This window comes from Aspergillus udagawae, assembly GCF_001078395.1.
Source record: "Aspergillus udagawae IFM 46973 DNA, scaffold_6, whole genome shotgun sequence".
In the NCBI taxonomy this organism is placed as follows: Eukaryota; Fungi; Ascomycota; class Eurotiomycetes; order Eurotiales; family Aspergillaceae; genus Aspergillus; species Aspergillus udagawae.
Genome location: NW_025091269.1, coordinates 1451900 through 1479274, shown reverse-complemented (window position 1 = coordinate 1479274; position 27375 = coordinate 1451900). Strand labels below are relative to the sequence as shown.

General features: G+C 49.2%; 7 protein-coding genes across 7 annotated transcripts; 5 read left to right on the top strand and 2 right to left on the bottom strand.

The window, feature by feature from the left end:
* Positions 1-44: 44 nt before the first annotated feature.
* Aud_008277 (60S ribosomal protein uL18) lies at positions 45-1219 on the top strand (the record flags this gene model as incomplete). Its single annotated transcript, XM_043293154.1, has 3 exons — positions 45-47; positions 259-296; positions 358-1219. 3 exons carry the CDS (start codon positions 45-47, stop codon positions 1217-1219), a joined length of 903 nt encoding a protein of 300 aa, XP_043149089.1.
* Positions 1220-4030: 2811 nt separating this feature from the next.
* On the top strand, positions 4031-7794 carry Aud_008276 (putative cell wall biogenesis protein Mhp1; the record flags this gene model as incomplete). Its single annotated transcript, XM_043293153.1, has 3 exons — positions 4031-4082; positions 4195-7059; positions 7133-7794. 3 exons carry the CDS (start codon positions 4031-4033, stop codon positions 7792-7794), a joined length of 3579 nt encoding a protein of 1192 aa, XP_043149088.1.
* A 778-nt stretch (positions 7795-8572) lies between these two features.
* On the top strand, positions 8573-10878 carry Aud_008275 (ATP-binding cassette long-chain fatty acid transporter PXA2; the record flags this gene model as incomplete). The annotated part of the gene is made up of 4 exons (XM_043293152.1): positions 8573-9082; positions 9150-9786; positions 9842-10739; positions 10800-10878. 4 exons carry the CDS (start codon positions 8573-8575, stop codon positions 10876-10878), a joined length of 2124 nt encoding a protein of 707 aa, XP_043149087.1.
* Positions 10879-11199: 321 nt separating this feature from the next.
* On the bottom strand, positions 11200-14250 carry glpV (glycogen phosphorylase; the record flags this gene model as incomplete). The annotated part of the gene is made up of 8 exons (XM_043293151.1): positions 11200-11610; positions 11666-13431; positions 13491-13568; positions 13630-13733; positions 13785-13846; positions 13906-13941; positions 14003-14015; positions 14081-14250. 8 exons carry the CDS (start codon positions 14248-14250, stop codon positions 11200-11202), a joined length of 2640 nt encoding a protein of 879 aa, XP_043149086.1.
* Positions 14251-16566: 2316 nt separating this feature from the next.
* On the bottom strand, positions 16567-17971 carry gpaB (guanine nucleotide-binding protein subunit alpha gpaB; the record flags this gene model as incomplete). Its single annotated transcript, XM_043293150.1, has 6 exons — positions 16567-16666; positions 16736-16974; positions 17030-17159; positions 17222-17350; positions 17420-17765; positions 17845-17971. The coding sequence occupies 6 exons, from the start codon at positions 17969-17971 to the stop codon at positions 16567-16569; spliced, it is 1071 nt and encodes a 356-aa protein (XP_043149085.1).
* A 3669-nt stretch (positions 17972-21640) lies between these two features.
* sakA (mitogen-activated protein kinase HOG1) lies at positions 21641-23257 on the top strand (the record flags this gene model as incomplete). The annotated part of the gene is made up of 9 exons (XM_043293149.1): positions 21641-21696; positions 21754-21801; positions 21904-22033; positions 22093-22136; positions 22194-22293; positions 22354-22710; positions 22781-22859; positions 22914-23097; positions 23155-23257. The coding sequence occupies 9 exons, from the start codon at positions 21641-21643 to the stop codon at positions 23255-23257; spliced, it is 1101 nt and encodes a 366-aa protein (XP_043149084.1).
* Positions 23258-24153: 896 nt separating this feature from the next.
* Aud_008271 (putative Avl9 protein) lies at positions 24154-27187 on the top strand (the record flags this gene model as incomplete). The annotated part of the gene is made up of 10 exons (XM_043293148.1): positions 24154-24215; positions 24429-24533; positions 24614-24856; positions 24956-24983; positions 25041-25104; positions 25161-25240; positions 25287-25458; positions 25509-25549; positions 25600-25737; positions 25796-27187. 10 exons carry the CDS (start codon positions 24154-24156, stop codon positions 27185-27187), a joined length of 2325 nt encoding a protein of 774 aa, XP_043149083.1.
* Positions 27188-27375: the final 188 nt, after the last annotated feature.

The following is a 27375-nucleotide window of genomic DNA, read 5'->3' as shown; positions in this document are numbered from 1 at the left end:
GCCAACGTCGACAACTCGGTCTTCAAATCGCGGCAACAGTCAAGATGGTGAGTCTTATTGTTGTTTCAGGTGAATGATAGCACCTGCTGCATTGTTCACCTTTCAATGAAATCGTCCTCGCGACCGGCAAAAATTTTTTTTTTTTCTCGTTGGTCGCTGTGGGGGACGGAGAACGGGTCTTTGCAAGATGCTTCGGACGCCTGTGGTTGAATGTTTCTGAAGCGCAAATTGCTGACTCGGGGGTTTTTTTTCTTGTAGCCTTTCCACAAGCTCGTCAAGAACAGCGCGTACTACAGGTGAGTCTTGTGTGTGTAATTATCATTCTGGAAACCGCAGAACTAATAATCTCTACCACAGTCGCTACCAGACCAAGTACCGCCGCCGCAGAGAGGGCAAGACCGACTACTATGCCCGTAAGCGCCTGATCACCCAGGCCAAGAACAAGTACAACGCTCCCAAGTACCGTCTCGTTGTGCGCTTCACCAACCGCGACATCATCACCCAGATCGTCTACTCTGAGATCACCGGTGATAAGGTGTTCGCCAGCGCCTACTCCCACGAGCTCAAGCGCTATGGTATCACCCAGGGTCTGACCAACTGGGCTGCCGCCTATGCCACCGGTCTGCTCCTTGCCCGCCGTACCCTCAAGAAGCTCGGCCTTGACGAGCAGTTCGCCGGTGTTGAGGAGGCCGATGGTGAGTACAAGCTTACCGAGGCCGTCGAGACCGATGATGGCACCCGCCGCCCCTTCAAGGCCTTCCTCGACGTTGGTCTTGTCCGTACCTCCACTGGTGCCCGTGTCTTCGGTGCCATGAAGGGTGCTTCCGACGGTGGTATCTTCATCCCCCACTCTGAGAACCGTTTCCCCGGTTTCGACATCGAGTCCGAGGAGCTCGACGCTGAGACCCTCCGCAACTACATCTTCGGTGGCCACGTCTCTGAGTACATGGAGACCCTCGCCGACGACGATGAGGAGCGCTACCGCAGCCAGTTCGCCAAGTACATTGAGAACGAGATCGACGCCGGTGACCTCGAGGACATCTACACTGAGGCTCACAAGGCCATCCGTGAGGACCCCTTCAAGAAGGACGAGGACGAGGAGCCCAAGAAGTCCAAGGAGGAGTGGAAGGCCGAGAGCAAGAAGTTCAGAAAGACCAAGCTGTCCTACGAGGAGAGGAAGGCTCGCGTTGAGCAGAAGATCCGTGAGCTCGCTGCTTAAATGCGTTTCAGTGAAATGGCAGCTGGGTCATGTTGGAAGTATCACCGAGAGCGATAGTTCAACAAAAAGTGTACTTCTCACAACCCCAAAAAAAGCAATTTTCAAGGGAACTATGTTCTGCCAAATCGGCGTTTTCTCGAGTGTAAATGATGGGACAATTACGAGCGCATGTTTTACGTCTGGGATATCCTTGGTTTTTTTCGGAGCAATTAGCAGGGTTTTCTTTTCAAGGGAATCAATTGTTTGAACCATTCTAATTGCTCCGGTAATGTGTCAACATGCCAGGGTTTCCCTTCCAATGGCCAGCCCGAGTAATCAAGCCGCATGGCGCTGCCAGTTAGTACGACCTAAATCGCGAGCTACGAGCTTATAATGATATCTGTAAGCTTGTCGGTATCTGATTCAAGTAGATATCTGTACTGAACCCCCAAACCGTCTGCGCTGTAAGTATCCTGAATATTGTGGGACTGGTCAGTGGCCCAGGATACTGGGTTACTGTGGATCATACCTATGGAAAGGAGACTATTGGCGAGCTAAGCGATGAACCATGCCTTAGGTTGTAGGGTGGACCCTAGGTACTTACTTTACAGAGTAATTCTGGCTATATTGAACACTCGGAGCGTATTTCCCTAATGGGCATTACTGAGCTTTAAGATCTTCCATGTTCGCTAATAGACATGGCAAAGAACAGAATGTTCCCTGTCTGTACCGAGAGACCATGGAGGATTCGTGAATACTCAATTATTAGTAAAGCACATAATGATACCGAAAATAATGTCCAGATTCGATGATCGTACTCCATGCCCAAGAGATATAAATCTTGGAAAGATGGGTGACTCTTCCAAGTATGTGCAGGCCTGTTGCATTACTCATTGAATAATGGCATACATTCCAATACTGCTCATATTTCCGAGTATCCGGATAACGCGATGTCAAGGATTTTCAGAATAGATGAACCAATTGCTGCCATTCGGTATGAACGTGAGTTCAAGCTGGGTAAAATCCGTCATCGGCTCTTGCTCTATTGCAGGTAGCATAACGACGGAAGAAATCGATACTATCCAAAATAAGAGACCATACGAATGTCAATAGGCCTCTGATTGCACCGTTGAAGCTCCTCCAACACTACTAGGTATGAGCCTCACAGCATATTTAATGGTGATCGAATTGGATCATGCTGTAAATATTCCGGTGGGCCGGAGTATCTACATTGTCCATCACTGCTACAGAGTATTCTCGCCACTCAAAGTATGATCACGCGACTGGTCGCGCTCTCCATTCTCCAGCCTCAGGGTACATACTACGTACTAACACTGCAGGTCGATTCGCTCACCTCGTACAATGCTTGCAGAACTTCAAAAAAAGGCCTCTTTACCGTGAACTGGTGACTTGACTGGCAATATTAATGCGTGTGCTTCGACGAATGACGAGGAGTACCACCTTATCAGCAATAACGGCTACGTCACGTGCTTACTGTGGGCAAACTGCAAGCCTCGTTTTGACGCTGGTATCGTGGTATTGCGGCAGTCAGTAATTAATATTATTATTTGACTATTACCAAATTCCCCCGTAATGATTTGTGTGGCCTCCGCGGCCCGTCGTGTGAGGGATATCATGTCTGATAGGTATTATCCAAAGCATTCGAGCGGAATCAGCGGATTGCTTACGACTGTCAGGTGGCGAGCTTTAGGCCAGCACGTACAGTAAGATAGGTTGCACCGACTCAAGGAGGAGTAGACAGCAAGCAAGGGTTTGTTCCCAAGCTAAATTACCTAGACAATAATGAGTAGATGACTAGGTAGATATTTGTGTAAGGCAAGGCAGTTACTTGGGCTCTGCGACAATACACTAGTGATACAGTAGTACAATGTCTCCTAGTTGACGTCGAGGTGGAGGACTTCAAGCCACTGAAAGCAATAATCATGATGTGTTCAGCAGTCTATGGAGGGGATGTTCACCTAACCAGTCTCCCAAGACCAGTAAACTGTAAAACAGACAATAGGTAACATTAGTACCTGCCTTACTTTTACCCAGAGTGAGACAGACACATTCAGTATCTCCAGCATCTTTATTAGACATCCTCAGCGACTCCTTACACGTACACACTCTCCGTACTCCATACAGAGTACCAATTACTAGTTAGATAGATACTAAGTTAAAGTAGTTCTCCGAGTCCTGACCTCAGCATTTCTGCTCCCCAGGATCGTCTCCCCCCACTCCACTCCACCGGTGTTGGGTCAGCCAAAGACCATTCGTTCTGGATCCCTTTTGGCTAGCAACTTACCAGCGAACTACCTTTAAGTCTAGCCTGCTGAACCGTCCCTATCGCCATCACCTCCCACTCCTAGTCTTCTGGGAAGTATGGCTTAATTTTTCCCTTTCCTCTTAAATCCTCTGCACCCCTCACTTGGCTTTTTTCCCCCCTTGATATTGCTTCTTTTTCACCTGTTCTCCGTTCTGCATCTCGAAGACCGGATTTCCATATCTCTACTTGTCACCATGCCCACGTTGCGCGGCTGTTCGATGATGGAATACTCATACCGTCGCCGCTTTTAAGTTGTAACCGCGCAAAGCGATTTCTGCATCCCCAGTCACTATTGATCGATTTCTCGAGTCGCGAACTTAAACGAAACCTCCTCAAAATAAACTAATACCTGTCTTTCTTCACTATCCTACCTCCGACAGAGCGGACCATGCACCCTGTCGCCTGACAATACCGATCTTCTCCCACCACCCGACGATTAATGGCTATATCATCTCTTTGAACGATCAACATCTATTCTGTTTCGCAGCGAGCTACAGACGTTAATAATGGAAGGGGTTGAGACTGTGGATGTGAGCTGGCTCCATCATTCGCAGAAAGGTGCGATTTGAACCCGCCCGACGCCCTCTCTTATTGATCCAGATCCTCCGTTTGGCCAAAACACTTGCGTCTGGATTCTGAAGGTCAGCGGACGCTAACTACGCTTCATCAGACCACCTCTCCCGCTGCAAATCGGCTTCTTCCCAAGTCAGTGATAGATCGAGCGCTGATGCCGAATCTACCGCCGCGCAGCCATGCAGAGTAGAGCGCACTACTTCCTCTAATACAAACACCTCCCCAACCCCGCAGGGAACCGTCCCTCCTGCATCTGAGACTCCGAAAGATGCCAAGAACGTTGGAAGCCGAGCTGCAATAGAAAATGGAAGCGACGAAGACGACAAAGCGGCGGAGACCAAGGCTGTTGAACAGTCTCAGACACCCCAGAGAAGCACACCACGCTCGATCACAGGAAGAAGGAATTCATGGATTTCTAGTATAAGTTCCAAATTCTCGTCAGGTTCTACTCCTCCCTCACAATCCTCCATGAAGTCGCCAAGTCCCAAGGCCACCTCACCTATGTCGAAGCTCGATATGCCGAACCCCTTTGGAGCAGCCTATTCTCTTAAAGACAAGGAGGAAGAGAGGAGGGACGAACACACTCCGCTTGTCTCTACGTCGCCAAAGGGCCCTTCTTTTCTCCAGAGCGCCTTTCGAAAGTTTTCCTCTTCTGGAAAGGTTATACCGAACGGGGGCATCTGTGAGCGCCGGGTGATGAACATTGATCATGATAGGGACAGGTGTAAGATTCCGGACCTCGACCAAAAGAAATTGAGGCGTGTTGCTTTCTGTGTAGATGTTGAGATCGCTGGGATATCTCGCCGAGAATCAGACGAGGAAAGTCCCACTGGTGCGAGCAACCAGAAAGTCAAAAGGTCGAACTCAAAGTCTAAAGACAGGGACGATTCCAAACGACCACAACCTGATGTTGCTGACAAGGAGAAAAGACGACTGGAGAATGGTACTTCTCGGCAGCATCCTGGGCCGCTGGAAACGCCATCCGGTGAGGCCAAACCTAATGGTGAAACTAAGGAGCCGACTAGAAAGCAAGAGAAGAAGAAGCGCTCAGAGGAGGAGAGGAGGGAACGGAAGGAACGGAAACGAAGACAGGCCGAGGCGAACGGGACTGTACCCCTGCAGCTGCGGGCTGAAGATCACGAGGACGATGTTCGACCTGCTGTTCCTGGAACTCCTCGATCCAAAACACAAAACCACCCGACGACGGACCCTGTGCGTATTTATCGACGCTGTTGTCAGCTGCGTGAGACACCTGTGCTTAAGAAGATTGTCGATGAGATATCCTTGCCTTCGTCGACATTAGCGGAGTCACCAGGCACTGTCGCCGTGCTTGACCTTACCAACTTCCCCATGACCTCGCAAGACATGGCCACGTTCTGCGACTGGCTTGCTATTGTGCCCGTCCGAAAGCTTATCCTTGAAAAATGCGCGCTGAACGACGCCACACTCAGGGCTATTCTGGCCGCTTTGCTGGCTACCAAAACCATTGAACAGATGAGACAAAGGCGCAGAAGAGCTAAGAAATCTGACATACACATGCTGGGAAAGGAGGATAGATTCTGTGTCGTGGAGAAGTTGTCTCTGAAAGATAACCCCAGGATTGGCCCGGAGGGTTGGCGTCATATCAGCCTTTTCATCCATCTCGCAAAGTCGTTGAAAGCTATAGACCTGTCCGGCATCCCACTCCCCAGAATGCCCCTTTCAGCAAATGATTTTTCTGTACCGCTGTCAACGTCTCCAAATCCCTTGAAGCCCGTCACTGATGTGACAACCATCTTTGCTAATTCACTTGCTCAGCGATTTGGCGGAGACCATCTCGAAGAGCTGTTACTCAGCGAGTGTAATCCCACGACAGAAGATGTGAAGAGAGTTTGTGAAGCTGCAACGACGCTTGGGTTGAGAAGGCTGGGTTTTGCAAATAACAAGCTCACCAGAGAGGGATTGGAACATGTTGTTCGCTATCTGGAGGCCGGGAAGTGTGAAGGTCTCGATCTGGGTGGAAACCCTATTCGTGATCATTTGGACTTGATCACTACCGCTCTTGAAGGAGATTTCCCGCTCTATGCCCTCAGTCTTGCGGATTGCTCCTTGACTCCATCTGCCATTCATCCTCTTCTTCAGCGCCTGACATGTCTCTATAATCTCCGATTCATCGACTTCTCTCATAACCCGGATCTCTTCTCCAGCAAGCCTGATGCATTGGCAACTTTCAGGCGGTTCCTTCCTAAGATGAAATCGCTCAAACGCATTCATCTGGCCGACGTCAATCTTTCAGCAGACCATGCCATCGCTCTCGCCGAGATTCTTCCTGAGTGCCCCAGTCTCTGCCATCTCAACATCCTGGAGAACCCTGCAATCGCAAAACTAGCCGTTGCGACAGACCCTGCCACCCAGGAAGAGGCCTGTGCCGTTTATGCTTCCTTAATGGCGGCAGTACGCGTGTCTCGAACCATAATTGCAGTGGATATTGAAGTACCAGGGGCGGAAAACAATGAAGTCGTCAAAGCCCTTGCTTCCCAGATCGTGGCCTATTGTCTCCAGAATCTGGAGCGAGGTGCCATTGAAGAAGAACTCTCAGATCCAGCGGATCCTTCATCTGCCCGTGCCACTGTCCCTGTACCTGAAATTCTACAGCACATTGTCGGCCATGGTGGCCTTGGCGACGACATCTGTGAAGACGAGGATGAGCCTGCTCCTGACGAGGACTATGTTATCGGGGGCACGGGCGTTGTCAAGGCCTTGGAAGTCTGTTTGGGCACTCTGCACCATCGTGATATGCTCGGGGACCAATCTGGGCCCCCCAGTGGTACAACTACACCTAGGCACAGGAAGTCAAGGTCATTTGATCCTCAAAGGCCGCGCGATATGTCCAAGAATTTGCTTGAATCAGCTCGCAACATCCGCACCCGGATCCAGTCGGCTCTTGTTCGTGAGGATCGGGCCGGCAACGACGCGAACTATCGTGAGTGTCTCCGCGTCCATAGTGCATTTCTGTTCTTCATGAAACCACATATCTAACCCATGATCAACTGCAGGCCGTCTTCAGTTCCTTGACTTTACGTTGCATAGGATGATTCAGCGCTTTGAGGACGAGTACCCGGAGACTCGCGTTAAGCCACCCTCTGTCGTATCTGCCCTTCAAGAGACTAGCTCACAAATCTCTGGTGATGATGCTGCGGCCGCGCCCGCCGGCAGTGGTCAACTGTTCGGCATGACTATCGACGAGAACGCTGTTGATGATGATGATACCGACCAGTACGCCGTTCGTCTCTCACGTACTAGCTCAATTACCTCCCTGCACGCGCGCGCGATGACTTCAGAAGAAGGTCACGTTCATCGTCTTGGCCAGAATCTCCGCCGTGATTTCCTTAGTCCCTCTATGAATCAAGGCGACGGGCACCCTTCATCGGCTTCCCTTGATGAATCTCACTTGGAAGCTCTGCGAAACAAGCTTGAACGCTTGCACCAGGAGCAAACTAGCTCTCATTTCGAGGGCGCAAATGCCGACAAGGCGTTTGAAGAAATGGGCTCTGTCGTTGAAGAACTGTGGGCTATGGAGAAACAGGATACGGCGGCATTTGAGCAATGGCGACAAACTCAGATTGCCGCTCAAATCAATAGTGGCAAGCAGACCGCATCCCCGAAGCCCAATGGTGCTATCAAAGAACAACTGGAGGTGAACCAGAAGCCGTCTTAAGAGAAGTGTCTACACCGGTATAGCAGCGACGACCGCTTCTTTGCTTTGCCTAAATGCTACTTGAATATAGCCTGCTGTAATTGATAAACAGCGCTACTCGCTTGTCCAATGTCGCATATTGATTGTTGATTTCATCTTCTCCTATTGCATTGTTTCAGCGCGATTGATGAATCTTGTACATATATCCCAGTTATCTGGTTGAGTTTGCGCCCGTATATACTTGACCAGTCCCCCCTGCCATAGTCGGAGGCATGGTGAACAGAAATGGGCTTGGATGGTTTGCCAGGTCTTAGGATCCACTGTACCATAGTCGGTGTGATCTCACAAACTGTTATAACTATCTAGAGATTTCTATTGATTTTCACTTTCAAATCGCATTTCCCTCTAGTCTTAGTACCGAAATCATCGATGGGTCTCTGGGTGGGTTGCGTGGGTGATCTCCACCATGGCGTAGTGCTTCCTCGGTTCTGCGGTGGTGGTGCTGCGTTCCCCAGAAAATCACACCTGTTGAACTGGGGAATTTCACATGTCAGTGCTCCCATCATCCACCATCCGTCATCTTACTACTCTACCCATCTTCTCTCTTCCCTCTTCTCCATCAGCTATCTCCATATCACCCATCCTCTGGAGTGCAATGCAATAATAGTATGGTCATGTTCGCCTCCGCCGACCCTGGATAGTCCCTCAAGCACCTTATCATCTCCGTGTCTGTGCTTCCTTCCACCCCCACAGAAACACGGCCTCGGCCGCCATCTCGTGCCAGTGTCACGGTTTCACCATGGCCGCTCAGTCCAAACTACTCCCACCCGAGCGCTCTATCCGACAGATTCTCTCCAGTCTATCGTCCCTTTACCTGCGTCACCGCAAACAGATCTCCCGCACCGTCTACCTCGCCCTTTTCGCCGCTCTGGTCAAGCGTATCCACAATGCCATCTCCGAGCAAAAGGCAGCGTCCCGGGCGCAGGTCGACCTGCGCAAGCGACCTGGCACCAGCAGTCTGGGCGATGGCGACGAGCCGCCCCGGAAGAGGGTCGAGGTGAACCGCGAGTTCTTTCGAAATCTACTCCGGCTGCTGAAGATTGTGATTCCGGGGTGGAAGAGCAAGGAGTTTCGGTTGCTCGTTGGGCATAGTGTTTTCTTGGTGTTGCGAACGATGCTTAGTTTGTATGTGGCGGAATTGGATGGAAGGTTGGTGAGCAGTTTAGTGCGAGGGAAGGGGAAGGACTTCTTGCTTGGTCTTGCGTGGTGGATGATTGTTGCGGTGCCAGCGACATTTACGAACTCGATGGTGAGTTGCTGTTGGACTCCGTAGGATTGCGATCGGAATTTGACTAACATATCTGGTTGCGCTCTAGCTGTCCTATCATCAGTGCAAGCTTGCCCTCAGCTACCGAAAGCGTCTCACGGATCATATCCACGACAAGTATCTGAGCAACATGACGTTCTATGCGATCTCGGCGTTGGACGACCGAGTCAAGAATCCTGACCAGTTGATCACGGTCGATGTCTCTCGCTTCTCCGACAGCTTGGCGGAGCTATACTCCAACTTAGCGAAGCCGATCCTGGACATGGTGATATACAACTACTCGCTATCGAAGAGCGTGGGAGGCGAAGGCCTGTTCATCATGAGTCTCTTGGTCCAGTTATCTGCAAACGTCATGCGGGCCCTGACGCCGCCATTTGGCAAATATGTCGCTGATGAGGCGCGTCTGGAGGGCGAGTTCCGGTTCCTCCATTCAAGATTGATCGACTACAGTGAGGAGGTGGCCCTCTATCATGGCCAAGAGGCCGAAAAGGACACCCTGGACAAAGGGTACTTCACACTCATCAAGCACGTCAACCGGATATTACGAAGACGATTATATCACGGATTTATGGAGGATTTTGTCATAAAGTATTTCTGGGGAGCTCTAGGCTTGATCTTGTGTAGCATGCCCGTTTTCTTCCGCATACCCGGACAGATCACACAAACTATGGGAGACCGCACAGAAAGTAAGTTCTGCCCCCGAACCTTCTTGCCTCAGACAAATCTGACAGGCATAAACAGGCTTTGTCACAAACCGCAGAATGCTACTGTCCTCCTCGGACGCCTTTGGCCGTCTCATGTTCTCCTACAAGGAGATCTCAGAACTTGCTGGCCACACAGCACGAGTCTCATCTCTCCTCGAGGTCATGGAGGACCTGCAAGCCGGACGTTTCGAGAAGAAGCTCGTCTCCTCGGCGTCCACCAAGGAAAACGCCGCCGTTTTGTCCGGCCGCGGCGAGGTTGAAGAAAGCGACTCGATAGAATTCACCGACGTCCCCATCGTCTCCCCCAACGGCGACGTTCTGGTCCGCAAGCTCTCCTTCGCCGTGCACCCGGGCGACCATCTCCTCATCGTCGGCCCCAACGGCTGCGGAAAATCCTCCCTCTTCCGCATCCTTGGCGGTCTTTGGCCCGTCTACGGCGGCAAAGTCAAAAAGCCCCGCTTCGACGAGATCTTCTACATCCCGCAACGGCCCTACCTATCCCGCGGCACTCTGCGACAGCAGGTGATCTACCCGGACGGTGTGCGCGAAATGCGCGCCAAAGGTGTCACAGACGCAGACCTCTACGAGATCCTGTCCATCGTGGAGATCGCCTCGGTCGTCGACCGGCCGGGCGGCTGGGACGCCGAGGAGGAATGGCGCGATGTCCTCTCCGGCGGGCTCCAGCAGCGTATCGCCATGGCGCGACTCTTCTACCACCGGCCTAAATTCGCTATCCTGGACGAATGTACCTCCTCCGTCACCCTGGAAATCGAACGGGTCATGTATGAGACCGCAAAGAAGCTGGGCACAACCCTCATGACGGTCTCGCATCGCCGGAGTCTCTGGAAGTACCATAAGAAGATCCTGCAGTTTGATGGGCAGGGCGGCTACATCTTTACTGGACTGGACTGGGAGCGCAGATTGCAGCTGGAAGAGTAAGTCTATCTTATAACCTGTTTTTCCCTAAGTGATGCTGACTAGAATTGTCCTCGCAGCGAGAAAGAAGAATTAGACCTTCATCTTCGTGCAGTTCCCGAGCTACAGCGACGTTTGGCGGAGTTGACTGCTGCGTAGATCTATTGTTGGGTTGATATACAGCATATAAGACTGTACTATGGTTCTTTGACTAGTTCTCGGTATAGACCAGACCGACCTTTGATTTCATATTTCTGTTTGATTGCGAGAGTCTGCAACTTGAGCTTGCTTGCATCTCTGTTCGTCATAAGCGTGGTCGTCGATGTTTGGCCAGGCTTGTACATGTGGTTTCCTTTCTGGCATACTCCCGTCAATCGAATCAGAAAAAGAACCAGAGAATTCATGCAGTAATCAAAAAATCGTAAAGTACGCCTATTGACCACGACAACAACCAAGCAAGTTTACTCAGCCGTGACACAGTTAATCATCTCTGACTTCCAAAGGCTCAATGTTCCAGATACTGTCCGCATACTCACTGATCACTCGATCAGTAGAGAAGAATCCCATCCGCGCCACGCTAGTGATGGACTTGGCTATCCATTCATCTTGATTCTTGAACGCTTCATCTACAATCTCCTGCGTTGTGATGTATGAATTGAAATCGTCAGAGACCAGATAATAGTCCCCGTGTTCGGCAATTGCGGATATGAGCGCAGAGAAGTTGCTGGCGTCACCGAACATATCGCTGCGGATCGCTTCGAAGACCTTGGACAGGTGAGAATCGAGCTGGAAATCGCCATAGAAATGGCGATGACGGAGCTCCTCGACATCCTCCGCTAATGTCCCGAACAAGAAGATATTCTGCTCCCCGATCTCACGCGTAATCTCGATCTGGACGGCCACAATTAGGAGACATGTCGAAGAAGGTAGATGGAGTAAGACTTACATTAGCTCCATCACAGGTTCCGATGATCAAACCCCCGTTGAGAACAAACTTCATGTTACTGGTGCCGCTGGCTTCTGTGCCTGCAGTGGAGATATGTTCACTAATGTCTGATGCGGGACAGATGATTTCTGCCTTGCTGACATTGTAATCTTCAATGAAGATGACTTTCAGAAGATCACCGACATCGGGATCATTGTTGACAACTGTCGCAACTTTGTTAATCAGGTGGATAATAGTCTTAGCCATCCAGTAACCAGGTGCAGCCTTCCCGCCAAAGATGGACACGCGGGGCACGAGTTTCTCCCTCTCCTCCTTCGACATGGCTTTGATGGTCAAATAGCGATGAATGACACCAAATATATTGAGCTGCTGGCGCTTGTACTCATGGATTCGCTTTACCTGAACGTCGAATAGTGCATTCGGATTCACGCTATAGCCCGTAGTGTCTTTGATATGCTTAGCGAGTCGCAGCTTGTTGGCGGTCTTGATCTCTGACCATTCTGCTCGGAAGGTCTTGTCGTCGACATAAGCTTCGAGCTGATCGAGAAGCGTCAGGTCTTTCAGAAAGTCATAGCCCCCAAGCTTCGAAGCAATCAAGTCGGATAGGCGCGGATTGGCCTGGTGGAGCCAACGTCGAGGAGTTATACCGTTGGTGACGTTGGTGAATTTGTCTGGTCCATAGATTTTCACAAAGTCTTTGAAGATGGTCGTCTTGATCAAGTCCGAGTGCAGCTCAGCAACACCGTTGACCTTGTGAGATCCGATGATCGCAATGTATGCCATTCTGACCATTTTGGGGTGTGATTCCTCAATAATGGACACACGAGCGAGCATATCCCTGTCGTTGGGGAATCTCTTTTCCACGGACTGCAAGAAGAACAGGTTGATATCGTAGATTATCTGGAGGTGTCTGGGCAGCAAATTCTGCATCAAAGGTACAGACCATTTCTCCAACGCTTCCGGCAGGACAGTATGATTTGTGTAGCCGAAGGTCTTGGTTACTAGGCTCCACGCTTCGTCCCACTCGAGACCCTCCTGATCTATCAGTATGCGTTGCAACTCAACGATAGCAAGCGTAGGGTGGGTGTCATTGAGCTGGATCGCCACCTGCTCAGGGAACTTGCTCCATGCTCTCTTCGTCTTCTTGAACCTCCGGACAATGTCATAGAGCGAGGCAGCGCACCAGAAGTACTGCTGCTTGAGTCTCAGTTCTTTTCCTCTCTCGAGGTTGTCGTTTGGATAGAGCACCGCTGAGATAGTCTCTGCACGCTGTTGGTCCGCGACTGCACTCTCGTAGTCACCGGCATTGAATTTCTGGAAATCGAACTCCCCGCTGGCTGCCTTGCTCGACCACAAGCGGAGGTTGTTCGTCGTGCTAGTCCCATATCCTGGGATCGGGACATCATAGGCCACAGCTTGAACGGCTTCACCGTCCTGCCAGGAGTGAATGGTCTTGCCATTCTCATCCTGGTACGTTCTCACCCAACCATAGAATTGAATTTCAACAGTGATATCGTGTCGAGGGAATTCCCAGGGGTTGAAATCGAGCCAGTAGTCGGGGATCTCGACCTGATAGCCATCCACAATCTCCTGTTTGAAGATACCGTATCTGTACCGCAATCCGTAGCCCCAGGCTGGATAGTTCAGTGTGGCCATACTATCAAGGAAGCACGCGGCCAGACGCCCCAAGCCTCCATTTCCCAGAGCGGCATCATGCTCTTGGTTGATGACGTCCTCAATTCGAAAACCAAGGTCCTTCAGCCCCTCTTTTCCGCAAAGTCAGCCTTTACTCATCCTCTAACGGTCCTGCAAGGCGAAGACCTACCTCGGGCAGCATCCTTCATCCCAACATTAAGCATCGCATTGTCCAATGCTCTGCCCATGAGAAATTCAAGAGAAAGGTCTACATATTATTTAGCTAACTACCACAAGGGAGATTGGGACATCCGAGCAGTAGCACCTACAATAGACCCTCTTCTGGTCGGCGAAGGATTGACGCTGCTGCGTCTTATTCCATTCAATGATCAAACGATCTCTGAAAGCGAGCGCGGTGCCCGAATACGCCGCCCTGGATGAAGTTAGACAACCACTTATGTGAGCCCAGGAAAGATGAACTCACAATTCATCACAATTGTACAGCGACCGTGCCAGTGTGGTTTCCACATGACGGACCAGTTCTTTCTATGGCTGATGATTAGCCCACAACGCTCGCGCAGCGATTGCTCATTAAGAGAACGCACCTCAAACTCATCCTTGTTCGTGAAACCCGTAGCAGACTATCACAATAACCATCAATGAATCTCCTCAGTCAAACAATCAATGGGCCTGCTCGCTTACGTGCTTTTTCCATCTGAATCAGCATCAAGAAACATTAGTGACACAATAGCTTCAATGGAGAGAAAAGAACACTCTTACGCCTCTCTCAATGGCTCTGGAATACTGGCCTCAACGCTCTTAATTTCTGCAGGTCCAAAACCGGTGTAGGTGCGCTTGTGCTTCGGACGGCTGAAGCCAGGGCCGACAGGGCCTTGGAGGGGGATGGGAGCTCCGACAGAGGGTCTTCTCTCGCGACGTTCACTGGACATTGCGAAAGAGAGATGAACTACCAAAGAATCTGGGAAAGGAAGATGACAGCTTAATTGATGATGATGGTGCTGCGGAACAACGCCAGATCCAGAACTGGATGAAGTTTATAATTGCCGCAGTTGGAATACGACCGTAGAATTGTACAAGTTATTAAATCAATGCCACTGTATAAAAGTAAGATTTGAAAAGAAGGTTCGAGCGATTAGGAATCCAAGGACGGGAAGGTTTGGTAGAGTGGTAGAGAGGGAGGGGTTATTTAAGAAGGGCAGGAGGGGGAGGAGAAAAGAGGTAGAGAGAAGAGAGGAGAAGAGGTCATGGCTTTAGCCAAATGAGATCAGACAGGAACAGGAACGGGAACACCAAGACGACAGGGTATAGGACCGGGATAGAGACGCCTTGGGTCGATTTGTTGTAGAGACGTGATGGCACATCAATAATGGTGGGGTTGAGAGAGCATCACTAAGCTTCACCGCGAATAACGAAGCGCCGTCAGTAACCTGAGAGGAGCAACATAATCCTGGTAGCAGTTATTAAAGTACATAGTAAGCTGGATGAGCTTCATCTACCTCGACTAAGGTACATTAAGAGAATCAGACACTATCATAGGTAGTGTATCAGTCCACTTGGTGGAACTGCAAATGGACACACGTGAGCCTCCAATAGAACTCTAGACCGTCATAGACTGTTACCAACAGGACGAGCTTCGACCAATAACAATTAATGGCAGATAGGATGTGCACCTTGCAGGAGCTCCAGAGATCCTGTTTTGAATATCTTGGGCACTCGGACAGTAGTGTGGGGAGTGGCACGATGATGGACGGATTGACTCGGAGGAGAGAGACGGCGATAACGTTGTGCTCTGAGTTGTAAGCGCGAGGAAAAAGTGATTAGCACCACGGAGTAGTAATTTCTCTTGTTCAAGAGAGGAAAAGTCCCACCGTTATACTCTATCTAGAGTACCTCCGAACCTACATAGGAAGTCATGACGTCTATACCATCTTATCAGGATACGGCGGGGGAAATATCGAAGCTAAAGACCTTGTAGGAATGTTATGAGGACCCGGCCTATCCACTTTGCGACCGCAAAAGTGCTCTTTTGCAGTCGCTCAGTGGACTTAAGAGGTACTCACCCTAACCCATCTAGGTCTCTTGGAAAGAGGGCGCTCTTGACGCGTATGTCCCCCTCTTCGAGGAGTGTTCACAAGATCATATCATCTCTAACTCTTGCATGTGGAGATCCCCGCATAAATAATGGAGTACGTGCGTACCTAGTAGACGTTCAGGCCGGGAAGGCCCAAGAAATCAACGGTCTTGGAGTCCCCTTATGGTATGTTCGGACCTCCAACCTATTTTTGCTGGAACCAAATATAGAATCCTCAGGATGTTGAAGAATTTGATGTGGTATTAGTATATCATCTCAAATACAGTCAGATCAACCTTGTTTTAATTAGCAAATGAGGCTGTCGTAGATCGCCACCTCATATACCAGAAAAACAATGATGGCTTCTGAGGGGCGACAGGTATTCCTTTCGAAGAAGACCCATATCCTCGCATTATGACTGACTGGCTTTATTCATCTCAGCGTTGTGTCTGACGACCATGCAGAGGCAGCTTAGGTAGTTGTGCGAAGAGTGGTCAGATCTCAGACCGCACAGAGAGACAAATTGGCCAACAATGAGAAGATAAGGGATCATTATCAAGAGTAAGAAGAATTAGGCTCATGCAAAGAGACGCTGCAAGCACTATAAACACAGAAGAAGAAATTGGGATCGTCGTCGGGAACTGAAACGAAGTAGACCGCCGTCAATGCATGGAGAGGAAGGTCCAGAAGCAAAGAGGGAGACAAAGCGGGCAAATGTAGATAAAGTGTCTGAAAGCATGAAATAATGATAGTATAAGGCTTCACACATGATATATGCAAATCGTGCCGAGGCCGCCAACTTTTCACTGAAGGTAATATGCGGCATCAGATCCCAAAAGCAGACCAAAAGCTAATCGTCGTCGACCGAATGCAGAATAGGACTGCTACCCATGAAAAAGCCACCCGGAAACCAAGAAGAAACACCATGCCACAAATATCAAAAAAAGTATGACCCAGCCCAGCGCCTGACACAATGACGCGAGACAAGAATAACAGAGCACCACAACGCCTATGCATTCAACCAGAGATAAGAGAGTATAATCGGGGAATTGAAACGAGAATCAAAGCAGAGTCGTAGCCATGAGTTGGAGGTGGTGTCGGCGATAAAGCTCGTCATAAGACGTAGGAGATCAGTAAATGAATGATTGGAATGGTCGAGAAGCGACTGAGAAGATCATAAGATGCCCGAATCTTTCAAGGCATTTTGTAATATTGTTTCCTTGACCGCAGCGAACACTAGACGAATATTCGTGGTGTCGGTTGCTTGCGTCAAACTGTTACGAGGTCAACTCAGTTTGCCATACTCCTTGAGCTGGATCTACTGGCCCGAAGAAGGTACTTACTGTGGATATAGATTCAGGTGCGCTCGGTTGACCTGGTTGAATCTCCACAGGAGATACTTGGCAGCCCGGTTCACATCATTACCGCCAGAGTAATCGGGAAAATAGTTACTCAGGGGGGAGCGGGGCAATTTCTGTCGAAAGAGATCCACTTTGTTGAGGAAAAGGATAATACTTGTTCGCATGAACCATCGTGAATTAACGACGGAGTCGAAAAGAACCAAGCTTTCCATCATTCGATTCTTTGGAGGTGGTCAACGAAGAAAGCCAAGTTCAGTAAACACAGAGATGACTTACTTGATTGCTCTCTTCTAGCAGTACTTGATCGTACTCACTCAATGCCACACAGAAAATGATCGATGTGACGTTCTCGAAACAATGGATCCATTTCTTTCGCTCGCTGCGCTGACCACCGACATCGAACATGCTACGGACTCGTTAGCAGCCTAGACTAGGGACAAGACAATATATTGGAAAGCAGTCCCGTACTGTATGCTGAGTTGGCCCATTGTAAATCTTGTCTCATAGATACCTGTCGTCTTTGTTCGAGCACGGAGCACGTCCGCCACGTTCGGAATATAATCAGGAGCCGCTATGCGCTTCGCTTCCTCAAAGAAACTAATGGCAGATTTGGTCAATACGGATACATCTAAAAAGCAAGAAGGAAAAGGCGAAGAATGAACTTACTACGGCGCAGAATCCATCAGGTAAAACTCATTCTGATGCTCTAACGCAGTGGATGTGCATGGATCATTCCAGAGATAGGTGACGGCATCTCCAATTCGAGGATCGAGAGGCGTGTTTGGATCAGGGTCGATATTGTATTCAGAAAGGAACTCGATGAATTCGCGGACTTTGGGACTCGTTGGTTGGAGGTTGAATTGGTGGTAAGCTCCGATAAGAGCTTTGGTGCAATCTAGGAGATTTTTGTAGATCGTTAAACGATATAACGCAAGTTCCTCCACCGTGTAGCCGTTCTGATGAATGATTTTCATTTGCTTGACAATCGTAGATTTCCCGCTCTCTCCGGACCCTGTCACAAATCAAAAGAAGGCTCGCGTTAGCCCACAGCACAATCACTATTATCATACTCAGGGAAATCCAGAACTCACCCAGCAGAAGTATCTTGCATTCTCTCCGTAGTCGCCTGGAATCCTCCTCTAACCGGCGATCAATGGCCTGGCTTCGCTTCTTTTGTTCCGCATCCCCTGCTGACTCTGTGCTGAAACATGACCCCATTTTCGGCCAGGTTCTGCGTTATGTATAGAATAGCGGAAAGACCTAAAGCATTAGCTGCCAGCACAAGTAAGCGGCATCAATTAATGAGACACTGCACCCGAGACACTCGGGGTAGGACTCATGAACCAGGCAGCCTCTTGCGCGCAACCCCGATGGCTTGAGAAACCGACTTTTTGACCTCTAGGTATATATGCAATCGGGATTAACGGGGAGGTAACGTTCAATGATGGTTGCGACCGACGGGAGAAGGATGAATAACAAGCCGGACGCGGTATAGTGAGTTGCAGGGCAACGGCGAGCAGTTCCGGTCTTCGTTAAAGGCGCAAGAAGCGAGTACAGAGTAAAGACCGTCAGGCTCTGGGACGGCAGTGATGACTCGTGACGCAGGTAATGAGACTAGGGGAAATGTTGCTTCGGTCGGTGAGGAAAGAGCCCAAGCTCCTATTGCTTTTTCTCCGCGAGTAGACTGGTTGGGATGAGGGGTGACAGGACTCGATTGCGGAGCAGACAGGTGTGTGAGAGTGACGAACCGACGCTAAAAAGGGTAGTCAAGGTCGATCGGGAAGAGTGGATGGAGAGCGGATCTCAAAGTGAGATCATGTAAGCAATTAGGATCGGTCGAAGGCGAAGTACTAAGAGTGATGGTAATTGGTAGGTACAAGGTATTACACCTGGGTAGCTGCAATAATGGCAGATGTCTTAACCTGATAGACAACTAAGATCTTATTTTAAGCGTAAGTCTGCAGATGCTTTGGAGAATCAGTATCCAGGTATAGTGACCCAGTTGTGGATATTCCAAATCGTCATATAGACAGGTTGAAGTGGAGATGGCACAGAGAGGAGAGCCTGAGAAGGAGTTGAGTGGGTAATATTGGTAAAAACGTGGATGGGCGAAGCTTACAGAGTACTAGTAGGTAAATAATATGTCTACTGCGCCAGGTAAAAGTCTGACAGTCACCGAAGGTAGGAAAGTGAAAGAGATGCTTGAATTCCGGCAGTCCTGCTGTCCACTGGTTTAGAGTGAGGCAGGAAAAGGGTACCTACCTAGATTTCTTAGCGTCCAATGTGACTTTACAGCATCAGGCTTTGCTAGTTTCAACATAGATGCGCACTCCGTACAGAGTAGAGACTACCTGACCTACCTTACTCTTTAATGACGAAGGCGTCGAAAACGCAGGTATTACGGGCTGGTCTGGCTGTCATGGCGGACCATTGGAAGCTGATCAGTCCTTATTTCTAAAGGCATAATCAGCCCTGCCTTTCAAAGGATCTAGTCTCTTTCACGAAGCAGTGTTTTAAGGGGGTCAAGCTTAATGTTCAACCTTTTTTGATTTATTGGAGTACTTCTCTGCTGCTTTTTAATAGCTACCTACCTAAGTACTCTATGTATTACTGCGTTGGTAGGTGATGACTTGGTGTACGTTACCGTACGTCCCGATACAGCCACCAACTCTCGTTGTAGATGATCACCTTCCCAAGGCATAATACGGATTGCTATTCCAGGGCGCATCGAAATAATGCTGAGGCTATGTTTCAATCATATCCGATTGGTGAGATAAAGCTCTGCCTTCTACATATATCTGGCAGAGTGCCCTTTGAGGGTTTCACAAGCTATGCCATGCATTTTCCACTTAGCTTCTTGAGGTCGAGTATGCAAATGGTGAAGACTTTAATATTGATGACAGACAGGAACTTTAAATTTGAAGGTGCTTGCAGCGGCCAGAGTGATATGAATGAGACCGTTGACCCCCCATTTTGATGCAGCTCTATTATTATGTTGGAGTATCCGTACCCCGTACCCAATAGCATCTGCTCTGTACGGAGCCGATTGCAATGTAGTGGTACACACCATAATTAAACAAATGAGGGACACTGTCACTTCGAACCTTCACAGCAACTAGATCAGTCCTCGTGATTGCTGAAGCAAATGCTGAGCCACGGGAACTACCTTATCAAGGGGCCAGGAGAGATTCAAAAAATAGTTTGCACATCTTCAAAAAGGGGTACAGGCCAGATCCATATTTGGAGTCTGTGCTTGATTATTATTGCGATCCTCATCATGTAAATTGTTGAGGATATATTTTTCTTTGTCTGTACCTGCCAACCTATACTTAAGCGCGCTTGCCTCTACCGTATCTAGGTATAAAAGACATCTACCTAGTATCGATCTTGTAACGCCTTGACCGAGTGAAAACCCGGAATGATCCTGATGAGGGGCTAACTCAGGAGAGTAGGTACCAGATAGAACAGGAGCATAACTTGTGAAGCTAACGTAGGATCGAGGCAGGAAGGTTCCTACGTACTTCATAATGAGTGTGATATAATCTAAATATGCCTAAGTTGAGCGCATGTCGATACTGCACTTGATCAGTTGATAAGAACTCTTATACAAGTTCTTTCAATTGTGCGCTATGCTCTTTCATGATGGTGTGGTACAGCACAGTCGATTTCTCCCGGTTGATGGAGCTGGTCAGAACCGGATCAGCCCCACTATGATGACATCTATCACAAAGCAAGATGCTGGATCTAGGTAGGCTAAAGCCTCATCTCGAATCCCAGTTGGTGACATGCTCAGAGGAAAGAGTGTTATCATCGATGATCATTTGGTGAGGATTATGGATTATACACTAGTTGAAGATTACCCTCATTGCCAACATGAAGAGGACAAAAAGACTTCTGTAAACCCGAATGTGTGATCGAATTTGGAGAGGCACTGCCTTTCTCTATTGTGCTCGTTGTCTGTCTACTCTCGGATTGTTGTTTCTGACAGCTACTAGAATTATGCTCCGGATGACAACATCGGGAATTCGTAATAAGCTGCCTGGCTGCTTGATGGACGGCATGCAACTATATCTACAGGATGCCACCTCAGAGACACGCTTGTAGAGAGGTATAGTGCTAAATTGACTGGCATCATTTATTCACAGATGACATACTGGCTATCAGCAATGCAAACCTGGAATAGGATGATATGATATTGAGGGGTTTGATAGGGACCTGTTTAGAAAGCTTGCTCTTCGGATACTAGATGTGATCCCTGCTGATAGCACGCGTTGATGACCGCAGATGGCTGTACAGAGTGAGAGGAAGATAAAAACATAGGCCCCTCTGTTCCGCCGTGGGGATCTATTTTCCAGGCGATCTTTATGGCATTCTTGCTATTTATGCAAGCGTTATAACGATGATGATACCCTGATGGTGTTGTTTTTCCTTGAATTGGGAAAAGTCTTCCAACCAATTGGCCGGACCTAATAATCGTTGTGGTCTAGACAGGTAGGTACTATACCCACCAGGGCCGAAAACACACCGGCCCTTTTTTCGACTGCGCTCACTTTTCGTCGCGGACGTCATCGTCCCTGTTTTTGATTTTCCTGGGAATCGAACTGAGCGGACTAGGAGGCCTCGCTTCCCCACACCTGCTAGGCGCCACTTGCTGGCTTTTGCCCGCCCTCACTCCCCTCTCTTCCTCTCTGAGCGCGACTACGTAGTTACTTCAACTGCATCTGTTTTTTTTTTTTTCCTCCTTCATAGGTTTTTGACACCCTCATCTGTTGGCTCTATACATTCGTTAAACTTCCGCTGTTTTGAGATCCTTGAGCCAAAGAATCGGAGACACTGTTAGAGCTGCCCTGCATTCTCAGACGTACTCCGTCCATCCCGTAATCCAAAATGGCCGAGTTCGTGCGTGCCCAAATTTTCGGCACCACCTTCGAGATTACCAGCAGGTACAGTGCACGCGATCAAGAAACGTCGAGATATCAATTGTGTTAACAAGAGTGCAGGTATACGGATCTGCAACCGGTGGGAATGGGCGCCTTTGGACTTGTCTGGTATGGTTGGCAGAACACGGCATACCCCTTCTTTCATCTACGACAAATGCCGTCAGATCTTCGGCCTGTTCGAATGGGCTAATAACTATCGCGCGAAAATAGCTCCGCAAGAGATCAATTGACAGGCCAACCCGTGGCTGTAAAGAAGATCATGAAGCCTTTCAGCACTCCTGTTTTGTCGAAGAGAACATACCGCGAGCTGAAACTGTTGAAGCACTTACGGCATGAGAACGTTTGTGGCTACCCGACTGCAAACATCCCATCATATTTGTGTTCTGATTCCCTTGGTAGATCATTAGCTTGAGCGATATCTTCATCTCCCCTCTTGAGGACATGTATGCGGTACCCCCTCGAAGCCTAAGGCTTGTTGCTGTGTTCTAACAGATGAACAGTTACTTTGTCACAGAGCTCCTTGGGACCGACCTCCACAGACTTTTGACTTCGAGACCATTGGAGAAACAGTTCATTCAATATTTCCTTTATCAGATTTTGGTGTGCCTCGACTTTCCCCCGTTCAGACTATACTTGGAACGCTAACCACTTATTCTGTAGCGAGGTCTGAAATACGTTCACTCAGCAGGTGTCGTCCACCGTGATCTCAAACCCAGCAATATCCTTATTAACGAAAACTGCGACCTGAAAATTTGCGATTTTGGCCTTGCTCGTATCCAAGACCCCCAGATGACCGGCTATGTTTCGACGAGATACTACCGAGCCCCTGAAATCATGCTTACATGGCAGAAATATGACGTGGAAGTCGACATCTGGAGTGCTGGCTGTATTTTCGCCGAGATGCTGGAAGGAAAACCTTTATTCCCCGGGAAGGATCATGTCAACCAGTTCTCTATCATCACAGAACTGCTCGGAACTCCGCCAGACGATGTGATTCAGACTATCTGCAGCGAGAATGTGAGTGAAAGATCGACATTCCGCCTGTTATTTATTGCGAACTTCTGCTAATGCGGGGAATTTTTATCAGACCCTGCGATTTGTCAAGTCCCTACCTAAGCGCGAACGCCAACCTCTTGCCAACAAATTCAAGAACGCTGATCCTGAGGGTACGTTTATGCACCTGGGGATATAGGAGCAAATTGGGTACTGATGCCTTTTAGCGGTCGATCTTCTGGAGCGAATGCTTGTTTTTGATCCCAAGAAGAGGATCCGCGCTGGGGAAGCACTTGCGCACGAATACCTCTCTCCCTACCACGACCCTACCGATGAGCCCGAGGCTGAGGAGAAGTTCGATTGGTCGTTCAATGACGCCGACCTTCCTGTGGACACCTGGAAGATCATGATGTATGTTGGACGCCGGTGAATATTCTGTCTCGTTGGCTGCTAACACTAGACGTGCAGGTACTCGGAGATTCTCGACTTCCACAACATCGACCAGGGTAATGACGCTGGTCAGGTGCTCATGGAAGGAGGTGTGGCTCAAGCACACCAGAACTTTGCCTAAGAGTGGTCACCATGTGCATCAAGCGCAGAATTTTGTTTAATGAGACGATTTTCTTTTGGTCTGTGTAGACGGGGAACGAGGTTACGATTTGTCCATTTGAACCTACTTCATCCTTTTCATTATAGTGTTTCTCTCCCTTCAAAGCGGGCGTATGTACAGGACCTGCTGTTCAACCTCCTAATTGTTTCGTCCTGGCGTCGTTAGAGCCGGAGGGTGTGGGAACTCAGATTGTTCATTCTTGCCTTACTCCTTTAGTGGTGTCTCCAACACAGAGCCGTCCCATTGTCTTTATATACATACACACCGTTATATTCACGAATCCCTGTTGGATGGAAATGTCTAATAACAATGTCGATGTTGATCATTGGTCTAGTTGAAGATCATGGCCGGGAGATTCCTACAGCAACTGTTAGGGCACAGGATGCAATCTGATTTCATAACTTAATTCCCGGAACAGAATGTTCCAATGCCTTAACATCGATATCATGTTTACTTTTTGTATGTAGAGAATTGAGTTCAGTAAAAATGCGCCTGCAACGAGGCATAAACTCTGACGTAGTTTGAGGAAGCGCTTTTACCCTGGAGCAACTGCTTGGATAATTGTGGCGGGGCCATGCCGAAATACACATCGTCGACTGGATGACCGCCCGCCCGCAGACTGTGATTCGTCTCCCCTGATTGCATATCTTTAGCAGTCGAGGGGCGCGTATAAATCATTCCCGTGTTGCATGTATCATTTATTACTGCGGTATTCTATCCCAGTGTGACAGACCGGTTCGTGACTTATTCGTTTCTTGCAGAGGTTCTCACGTTTTCCCAAAAGAGGATATAGCTTCAGACGTGTCAACGTCCAGATCCTCAATCAACCCCCCGGCTTTGCATGACGCTTCGGCGGAATGTCTGATGTTCGAGGCCGCCAGGCCCCCATTGTGATGGTGATTGATTTCCACCATGCGAGGTGAGTTCTCTCAAGGAACACAATGGAGATTGCTTTGTATCGTGTTCTGCTTGAAGCGGAGAGCTGTGAGGGGCAGAAGAATGCGACGGGATAATTCCAGAGTGGGCATTGTCTGCACCTTTCTTCCCTATATCTCGCATTTGGTGCTTTGGAAAGCTCTCTTATGGTTGAAGGTATCACCAGCTGACGAATTCCGTCATCGACAAATATTAGGGGCCCGGAAATCGAACTGTGCATCGGAGAGGAGGACATCGATATCGCAGCAAAGAATGACTGGTCTCTTTTACCGTTCATGGCGTTGTCGGATGGGGCGCATGCGTACGAAGCTATCCTTCCCTTCCCCATTGCCCGTCACAAAGTGGAGTCTTGCGATTGACTCGATATCATCGGCGTACCAGATCTACCGAGGAATTTTCATACTTTACCCTACGCAAGAAGGAGACCGAGACGGCGCCGGCAACATCTCTGTTCGGAATCGCCTGTTCACGACAGCTCGACTCGAACCTGCTTATCAACCGTCCTGCGGATGTGACTAGATCCACTGTACAAAAGGCCGTCGTCGTTATTACAGATACCCCTCAGAGCGTGGGACAACTGAGGGAGAAGCTCTCTGTCGTGACTTCGGCTTGGTTCGCGCAGCGGTACGTTAACAATATCCATGTTTGCGTTGAGTGATGGTTTGGGGTGCTGGACACCTCGTTGAAGAACGTCATGGCTGATTGAATGTATGATAATAACAGGGACTTCTCGGACATCGATATCCTGAAGGTTGGCTTGAAAGTCGCATGGCGTCAAAAACCACAAGAATGCTAACGCATGCACTAGAAATTTCGTGAAGGACTCATAATCAGTTGGGAACAGAACGAAGCATCGAAAGATCAGAATCTTGGTAAATACAAACTTGTTCCATGATGCTGACCGGATTGGTAGCTAATTTGCGGAAAGGCCTCTCTCTGCGGGAGATGATACACGAGTTCAAGTACCAGACTCTTGTGTTGTTCAAAGCTCTACTTCTGCAGCCAAAGGTATGCAATGATCATGCTGCTTATTGGCATATCTGACCTGATTCAGATGCTCTTCTTCGGCTCACGATGCGAGCGTTTATGCATGATTCAGTTCTCACTTATCTCACTGATTCCGGGCCTGATCAACAGCCTTCAGGATTGTGCTGATCCGGCTGCTGATAGCTACGCGCAGACTGTGGGGAAGCCAACTTCATTGAAGACGAGTGATAGAGCGTCCTGTATGTGACCATACGCCGCTCTTATGATAAACTAGGCTAATAGACAAAAGTGCTGGCATATATGGGTTTGCCATTGCAGATATTTGGGAAGGTTCGCTGTTACGCAGGACATAAGATCGAGCATCGCTAATACTGCCTTAGGGAAGCATGTTTGGACCTTATACACCACTTCAGCAGCTGGATCTGCTGGCGGATCATGGGACGAAATCGTACGTTGTTGGATCCACCAACTCGCTCCTTTTACAACAGAAAGACCGTTATAGCGATATATTGATTAATGTAAGTGGTCAATTTTCATCACCTTGAAGCTCCTTGCTCTGATACTGACGTATTTCAGCTTGACGAGGACGTTATCACTATTTCATCACCCTCTCTTCGAAGCGCACTGGTCCTATCCGCCGCCGACAGGCGCTGGATTGATCTCCTTACACAGATCATAAATGACACTTGGGATGAAACGCATCCTCAACGACCAAAGGATCACGGATACATGGGTTCGGAAGAATTCATCCGACTCCAATTCGAGGAGTATCTACTTGCATTGCTGGCCTCCATGAAATACCACGAGGAGCTCCACTCTTTCAGTAGCGGTGAATCTGGCCGTAGGAGCAAGGCGCAGTTGGAAGCATACAATATCGAGGGTGATCCGGCGTTGGATTTCAATCCGGATTTCCTGGCACACTGGCAGACTACTTCCAATTATGCCTTATTTAAATACTTGACGTCCGATGCTCTTTTATTCTCAATCGTTGAGCCTCGTCACCCCTGCGCAGGTGGTCTCACGATAGAGGACGTTCAGCGACGGCTGTCGCAACAGGTCGCAGAGCTTCACCTGGACGAGCGGGTGCGTGAGGGCCGCGAGGCTCTGAACAGACATCTCGCAACCGGCCAGAAGAAAGTCAGCGCTGCATTCAACAGTTTTTGGGCAGATATCGAGTCGATGCGGGAAGCACAACGGAAGCGGAATGAGGAGAGAGCTCTCCAGTCGCAACGATCTTCGATGGACCAACCTCGGCCGTCCTCGGATACGGCGTCGGTCGCTTCAGCCACAAGCTCCTGGTTTGGCGGACGCAAGCCCCCCGCTGTGGACATTGCACAGGCGCAAGCATCCGTCAACGCAGTGAGTCAGAAAGCTGGCGCATATCTTAGTTCATGGAGCTCGTGGGCCAGCGAGAAACGCAAAGAATGGCAGGAAAAGAAGACCACCCCATCGTCGCCGTCCTCTATCACCTCTCCTTCCACGCCTACATTGTCTAGTATAACCGAAGGTGATGACTCGGAAAGAGGCCGACGCCGCTCGATGCAGCAGCAACGCCAAAGTGAAGATTCAGCTACCCTCTCCCGCAGCGGGAGTCGACGAAAGAGATGGAGCAATATCCTATTGAGACGGGAAAGCGGGGACTTTGGGTTCCCCAATGCCAAAGAAGACGGCAGCCCGGACAGCAGCGAACATTGTCATCCATACCCAAAGTCGCCCTTGTGTCGAGAGACCTCGGTTGGCGAAGACGACGTTGCGCAGTCAACTCAGCCTAAATTCATTGATCCTTCCACTCAATCCCCAATTGAGAAGGAGCCTGAGACATTCACAATTACTGATGTCGCCGAAAGGCATGAGCCTGCAGACGAAAAGCTAGCAGAAGAATCAGCATCTCATCCGTCAAGTGATAAAGCACCGTCCGCCTCCGCCGAACCCACACCCCTTAGCACATCGGCCTCGAATTCCAACTAGACCTTACCCTTCAGCCCTGCATTCCCTTCTTGAGCATTGACAATACCGAGGCTCGAGGATCGATGTTTATCAAGCATAACGCCTTTGCATCATAACTTTCTCTTGGTCAGAGCGCTTTTTCCCTTTACTTTTCAATTCATACAAAGATGAATATTCCTCATTTCCTTTTCTTTTCACCCTCCTGCGAG